Genomic DNA, 8,074 nt, shown 5'->3' with positions numbered 1-8,074 from the left:
ATGGGGAAGAAGGCTTACCTGCGGCGGCTTCCTCCTTCTTGACAAGTAAGGGGAGGGCGAGGTGATGGAGAAAGGTTGGCGGGCCGGCCTCCCCGCCATCACTGAGGGGGGAGGGGGGAGGGAGAAGGCTGGGCTCACCTGCTGCCGCTTCTGCAGGCCAGGCGCTGGGGGAATACTCCCCCCCTGCGAGTATTGCAGGTCCCGCCTCTTGTAAGCTACTATTTGCTAAACCGAGAACAGAAATAACTTCTGTATATTTAAAAAATACTCTTTTTTGTTGAGATCATGAGTGTTGCAAGGTACCATATATGTAAGTAAGGGTTAATGGTTCAGACTTCTCATTCTCATAGCCTCATCCAAAATAAATTACTTCCAAGTATGCATGCTTGGGAAATGCAATCCAAATGACAGCACCTCACTTTTACGTCATCTATGACCAAAAAACCAAGACTGTTTATAAAAGCAAAATTATGGATGAATCTCCACCTAATTTTCCATGGGGGGAGAATGTATGACACAGATTTAATGCTTTCCTCTACACAGCGATTTATGTTAATATGCAATTCTTTGGCTATCCTGTCCAGACTTAACTTCTACTAGCTTTCACTTTTGTGGTCATACTAGGACTACAAAGGCTGAAGTTCAAATATCTACTTTGCCATGAAGCTCACTGAGTGACTGTGAGCCAACTCCTACCACTTAGTCTGACCTACCTCATAGGGTCAGTGTGGGGATTAAACAAAGTATGGAGAGGAATCATGTATGCCTGTGTTCCTTGGAGTCAGGGAAGGATAAAAGTGCACAGACAGATGACCACAGTTGTTTTCTATCTACAGCGTTGCTCTTTATTAATGACTATAGATGCCCACATATTAAGTGACAAAAGCCAGCATCACCCTTTTTTGATTTAATATACAACCAAGCACTAATAAAAGGAAACTTTATGTCCATTTCACAAGCTTAGGGAAAGCTTGTGAGACCCGCATCTATACTTGTTTTACAAGGGACAACCAAGGTTATATTTAATTAGAAAAATTCAGATCAACCAGGTTTTACATCTGAAGTACTGATTTTACTGCTATGGGCATTAACATTTTCACAGGATAACAATTCAGATTCCCACAGCAGTATATTCTGATTTCTAACCAGGTGAATATTCTAAAATTTGGTGTTCTGTTAAACCAGCACTTCTCCGAAGCTTAGAGAAGCAAAAGAGCAGGAAAGGCACCTCAGTTCTGCTACAAACCTTAGTTTCCTTACCTTTCTTATTTTAAAAAGAATCTATGAAACATCAATAGTGGCCTTCTGAACTACGAGGCAGGTTAAATGGCGTGGGCACACACGCACCACATAACTATGGACCTGCTACTGAGCTATATGTAAATCTAGAAGCAAAGAAGTTCTCAGGAAAACTGCAGTGAGGAAGAAAATACCAACCTACACATTTTACTGTGAAATGGGGAAATATTAGTACCTTTCCTGTTGTCTGGCCGTACAAACCAAACATCTCTCGTAACCTCTCTTCACTGATGGCTTCTGGCCGGTCAATCTTGTTTCCAAGAATAAGAATAGGCACATTAGCAACAGTTTCATCTGTCATTAGTGCCTGTGAAGAAGAAACTAATTTCAGGTTTTGTACAGCTACATAGAACATCAGACAAATGTTACCAAAATGTAAAGCAATAGAAAGAAGTCCTCGGCAGAAACAGCAAAGAAAGCGTCTGGCATATGAACAGAAAGATACATATACAATTATACTTTGGATTCAATGATAATTAAATATTTGCATTTTAGCATTAATGGATCACATGCAAACACTTCCATCCACATCAAGCAGATCTAGTGTTCTGACAGCTGAACACACATTTTAAACATTGTTAGAGGTCTCAAAAGTTTTAACTTTTTTCTTCCCAATGAACAAATGAACCATCTATAGATCTGAATAACTATGAAAGACCTCCTAGTCTGGAGAACAGAAAAACACAGTTAAAAGACAAACAAAAAATCTTTTCTCAAGCTCTGCTCTCTGTGCCATCATCTGCACAGGGCTTTTTCAATGGTGGCACCTTTGGCATACCCTTCCCCCTCTTGAGGCTTTCCTGTTGCCTATTATACTTTCATTTAGATGCCAAACTAAAACATTTCTTTTTACCCAAGCTTTTAACTATAGGGGTCAGTCTTTTTAAAATTGTTTTATAGTCTGCCCCTAACGGTTTTTATTGTTATATTGGCTTATTTTTATTGTGTTGGTTGCCGTTGTTTTACTATTTTACTTGTGAGCTGGCTCAAGCAGATCTGGAGAGGCAGTACACACATTTTCTAAATAAATAAATACAAACCAGTCTCAAATATGAGCTTCGAACCACACTGCAGCAATGTGAAGAGTTGCTGCCTAGTGTTTTGCTGGGACCCTATTTTCATGCCAACAGTTGTCAAAGGGATAGTACTTTTCTTATACAAGATACTGTTGTGGTGGTCTTCCCCAGCCTGCAGTTCAGCGTCTTAACCACTTGAGCCACCGCAGCTCCTTCCCTTCCCATAGAGATTTAAAATTAAGTAAATCCATTCATCATTGACAACCCCCAAGCTCTCCTACTCCAGTCCACTATTGCTGGAGCATCCTTATTCCTCCTAACTTTTTGGCCAACATTAATCCCACTGTAATTGTGTACTAAGTCTCTATGGTCTTTCCTTTTCTTTTAAACACATTGCAAAGCAGGATGATTTATGGATTTATTTTATAGGCAATATCGTCTGTTGTTTTTCACAATGTTTTACTTTTGTCTGTATTTCAAGGGGTACCACTGGTACATACACAGAACAGGTGGAAGAACCGTTGGCTGCGTGTAGGAAAGGAACAGATCACCCCCACATCCTAACTTATACTCTACCAGCAACAAGCACAGAAGTCTGAGAACATGCATGAATTCTCTTTGACTTTCATCCTTCACACAACACAAGGCTACACCTATCTTGCCAATTTTTTTTTTTGCCATCAAGTCACAGCTGACTTATGGCAACCCCAGTGGGGTTTTCAAGGCAAGAGACATTCAGAGGTGGTTTTGCCATTGCCTGCCTCTGCATCACAACCCTAGTATTCCTTGGAGGTCACCCATCCAAATACTAGCCAGGGCTGACCCTGCTTAGTTTCCAAGATCTGATGTCTGTCTGAAGTATGGGATAACTCAAATGATAAAGGAGCTTGTGCCTCAAAAATCCAGTCCATTGGAAGTTTGCTCAATTAAGATATGACAGATTCTCTAGTCTAGGAGACAGGGTTGGAAGTAGCTCACAGATTTAAAAAACAACAAAAACACACTCCAAAGTCCCCATCTACTACTGCACTTCACCCTAAAGAGCTACAGACTGACCCTGCTTAGTTTCCAAGATCTGATGTCTGTCTGAAGTATGGGATAACTCAAATGATAAAGGATCTTGTGCCTCAAAAATCCAGTCCATGGGAAGTTTGCTCAGTTAAGATATGACAGATTCTCTAGTCTAGAAGACAGGGTTGGAAGTAGCTCACATATTTAAAAAACAACAAAAACACACTCCAAAGTCCCCATCTACTACTGCACTTCACCCTAAAGTGTAAAAAGTAGCATGGCCAATAGCATTATAGAACACTGACAAGGTCTTAAGGGCAGTGGTGGCAATTTCTGCCAATTAACAACCCTGGCTGCAGCCCACTGAACTCCCCCCCAAAGTGGGAAACAAAGTGGGGGCTGGAGTGGGAGAAGGAAATTGACAGGAATCACTGCCTTCTCTTAAGAAAACTTTGGTATCTGGCAGATCGAGGCCACAGCTGTAGTGAGGGAAAAACCTAGGATCCCTAGTCAGTGACAAAGGTTATCTATCTGCTAGTGACAAGGACTGGGAAAAAGTACAAGACAGGTGGGAGCACAATGCTTTATATGCACACAGATGCATTACCCCAACTCTGCCACATCAAGGGTCCCTGCAGTACAATAATGATCACTCTACTTTGATCACGGGCATACTGCAAGTGTATTAAATCAAATACATTATACACTTACATCAAGTTCCTGCTTAGATTCAGCCAATCTTTCATGATCTGCACAGTCCACCAGAAAGACAATACCATTGATGGCAGGCAAGTAGTTTTTCCAAACTCTGCGAGCTAAGAAAAGAGAGTCATAAATGAACTCGAAGACAAAATTCCTTTACTTTCGGGATCTTATTTCCAGTTGCTAATGGCATCTCATTCAGCAGCAGAAACTTTCAACAGAGCTTTGTGTGCCCTTTTTACATCACTTTTTCTAAAGCCCATTTTCTATTGTTTGAGAGCTCATAGGACTGGGCCTAAAATCAATAGCTGTATTATTTTTACTGTGCGAATAAAATCTTAATATCCACAAAATAATTTCTAAGTGTTGTGTTATATTTGATTAATGGGCAAACAGCTTACAACTCTTTAAAAGTACACAAAAACAATTACTAAATGTAGGGATGGACTTAAAAAACAGTGTCTCAGCACACATAACACAAAACTATGTTGCTGTTTTCAGTTAAAGGAACTATAGCATGGTCATCCAAATGTGTGCCACTCTTCTAATTATGATTAGTTACGATATGTCAATCCAGGATCTAAAACCAGAAGCTTATTAACCACAGGTCATTTCAACTATGGTATGGCATGATGTATGAACATGGGCCCGCTGGCTTAATCCTGACTTTCTTCCTTGCACCACCTTCATTGCAATGCAGGCTGGAATATCAGCTGGGTCTTTGCAGGTGAAAGAATGAAGGCAATGAAATAGGCATTTGTTGAGGCAAACAAAGATTTGAATGATCGCCTGTAAGCCAAATCCTGATTTTATAAACTAACCTAGATTAAACTAAATATAAAGTTTAGAATAAACCATGGTTTCATGTCATGTCATGTACGAACTGAGCCATAGAGGTTTAATTTAATTTTATAGTACACTTGCTCTAGAAAGCTGAACCACTCCTAAGGCAGTAACACTGCATTTCGTACATCTTAGGAAACATCATCTTTGATTCACCAAATTTCTTCCATGCAAGCTGATTTTTTTTTGCAAAGAATAGTGATCACTTCAACCTAGTGAAGTTAAACAGCACAGTAAACCCATATATATGCATTAACTGCAATCTATACACATGCTCAGCTTATTAACTTTCCTTGCATTTACACTTTAATCTTAAAAACAGTTAATAACAAATGAAGATGTGGAATTTTACTCTCTCTAAAGAACTACAATGCAATCCTAAACACAATTACATCCTTCTAAGTCTATTGAAGTCAATGGGCTTAGAAGCAGGGGGAGGAGGAGGAGGAGGAGGAGGAGGACGAGGAGATTGGATTTGTACCCCACCCTTCACTACCCAAAGGAGTCTCATCTTTCCCTTCCCCTACCCACAACAGATACCCTGTGAGGTAGGTGGGGCTAAGAGAACTCTCTTGAGAACTGCCCTTGAGAGGATACCTCTGAAATAATTTATGACTGACCCAAGGTCACATCAGCAGGTGCAAGTGGAGGAGTGGGGAATCAAACCCATTTCTCCCAATTTAGAGTCTGCGCTCTTAACCACTACACCAAACTGGCTCTCCTTAGGACTGCACTATTAGAGAACAACACAAGGGTACAAAATATGTACAATATGGTCATTGTGAAAATAAAGTGTTGCATTTTTTTGGGGGGGGGATAAATATCACTTAAGTCTGGAGTCCCCAGTGTGGTGCCCATGGGCACCATGGCACCAGCCAATACTTTTCCTGGCACCCACCAAGCCTTTTTAGAAAGCGGGGAGGCTAGGTGGGCTTTGGCCAGCTTAGGGTTGCCAGCCCCCCAGTGGGAGTGGGAGGAACCCCTGCTTTCGCAGGCTCTTACCTGCTGCCAGCCAGCTGGCTGGTGGGGAAAAATCCAGCCCCAATTGACGGTTTTGGGCCCGCTTACAGTTTCGGGTGATGCTCTGGTTTTTGGGCAAAACTCTATGGTTTGAAGCTGAATTTACCATAGAGTTTTACCCCAAAACTAGAGTGTCACCCCAGACCGGAAGTAGGCCTGAAACCGGAAATAGGCCGGAAAATACCAAACATCACTTCTGGTCTCTTGGAAGGACATTGGGAGACCCCCGCTGGCCAGGTAAGTTGACCTGGCAACCCTAGCCCAGCAAGACTTCTGACTTCAATATTTAATGTGACTGGCAGTGCTGATTTTTAAAAAGCCACCACCACAGCACGAGGATCTTCATTGTGTGACTGAAGGTAAGTTGCAGCAGCTATTCTGTGTCTGCCTCTGCATCCTGTGGCAGCCATTTTGTGGCTGTGCTCACCATGCTGTGTCAGAGTTCCACAGATACCCACAAGCTCAAAATAGTTGTGGACCCCTGACTTAAGGTGACATATTTAAATTGCCTTCAACCCTTTAACCCAATCTCGTAGCCCACACTTCAGATTATGATACAGTTCATACAAAAACAAGCAGCAGAGAAATTTGTATTTCTATGCAAGCGATGACTATCAGAGTAGAAAGGTTTCCAGCATGTGAAACATATATCCCTAATATAGGGTTAGTAGGGCTTCCATATAATGACCCCTTGTACACAGCAAGGAAAGGCTAGTTTTACCCAAATCTTATCGGGGAAAATAATCCTACAATGCATTGACATCACTTACCTTGGGCATGTCCACCTAGATCAAAAGTAGTGAAAGTCATACCAGCGATTGTCAGCTCTTCTGAGGCTGCAGGCACAAAATTAGATTTGTTTTATTAAAACATATAGTACAGCTAGCATTCTCACATGTTTTTGAGTGTAGATATCTATCACCCTGGCAAATTGTTAGTAAACCATCAAACCAGGGCAAAATGATGAAATTAAACCACAGTCATTGGAACCAAACCAATTAATGCCCTAGACCTAAACTTTTAACTCAGAAGAAAATTTTCTAGCTGTCAATGAAATCTATACTGAAGACCCATTCAGGTAAACAGCTTAAACCAGGTTATTCTGCTATAAGCATCGGGGGACTTTTTGAATGCTTACAGCATGTAATCCAGACAGTTGTGCATGTTTAGCTCCCGGGACATCAACTACATTTATCCAGGAAGTTAAACAGATGCAATGGGAAGCTAATGGCTTAGCACTTACATATAGCAATCTGCACAGTGAGCAGCATCGTGTGAGCCAATTGCCACATGCTGATATTTTCTATGTGACATAATTGCATATGCTCTGGTCATACCCAAGGAGAACTTAACAAGCTAGACAATGTCGCCTGTGGAAATTACCCTTAAAATGTGCAGAAATTGCTTCCCTAACAGCAGAAGATGTGAAAAATCAAAGAAGCCTATCATCATAGTAAACGACTATGCCCTGAATTTAATCATCTGTTTAGATGATAGGAGAAATCACAGGAGCTAAACGTAGGGCTGAATCCACAGGCTGTTTTCCACAAATGGAGAGAGGGAGATTTTAGCTGGTTTCCCCTTCCCACTGCAGACCACCACTCCATTCCCCAAGCTGTTCCCAAGGGTCAACTAGGAGCAGCATTTCAGGAAACACAGAATTCTACCCTTCCACTGAAAAACTGAATTAACGCCAGTTACAGAAGGCGGAAGTACTGGGAAGGATCTCACCCCAAGACCTTGAAGAGTTGCTCCTAGTTACAGCAGACGACACAGTCCTAGATAGACCAGTAGTCTGATTTACTGTCAGCACCCTACATTTAGACAGATCAGAATGCAAACCTTGCCATCTAACCACAGTGTCTTTCCTTGATTAGGACAGGTCCGTTTAAGGTAATTGCACATAAAACTCATTAGACATAAAAATGGAGGAGAGCAAGAAAAGTCTACCTGCTAGTTTAAAACAGTCAAATCTGGTGATCTCCAGTAGAAGTGACTGGTCAATGTGTTGAATTTTATAAGCTGCAACAGCAAATAAACTATTTATAGGAGACTACCTTGGTCAGGTAGCAGGAAACAGTCCTTAACAAAAGGGGTGTTGATTCATGGGCACTCCTAGCCGCCCCTTGTACTTCAGTGTTTCTCAAACGTTTTCAACTTAGCCCACCCCCTCTATGCTCATG

The 8,074-nt window shown here is 41.5% G+C and overlaps 1 protein-coding gene across 1 annotated transcript in view; it reads right to left on the bottom strand.

Moving 5' to 3' along the window:
* SAR1B (secretion associated, Ras related GTPase 1B) overlaps positions 1 to 8,074 on the bottom strand; it is a 38,905-nt gene that overhangs the window by 2,850 nt on the left and 27,981 nt on the right. Inside the window, exons 4-6 of the mRNA XM_015429654.1 lie at positions 6,662 to 6,727; positions 4,038 to 4,141; positions 1,475 to 1,606 (exon numbers count right to left, since the gene is read on the bottom strand). Of these exons, the coding sequence (XP_015285140.1) occupies positions 1,475 to 1,606; positions 4,038 to 4,141; positions 6,662 to 6,727 (302 nt within the window). The remainder of the gene's footprint in view (positions 1 to 1,474; positions 1,607 to 4,037; positions 4,142 to 6,661; positions 6,728 to 8,074) is intronic.

This window comes from Gekko japonicus, unplaced genomic scaffold (genome assembly GCF_001447785.1).
Source record: "Gekko japonicus isolate JY-2015 unplaced genomic scaffold, Gekko_japonicus_V1.1 scaffold615, whole genome shotgun sequence".
Classification (NCBI taxonomy): domain Eukaryota; kingdom Metazoa; phylum Chordata; class Lepidosauria; order Squamata; family Gekkonidae; genus Gekko; species Gekko japonicus.
Note: the sequence above shows the minus strand (reverse complement) of the source record. Positions and strands in the feature narration are given on the sequence as shown.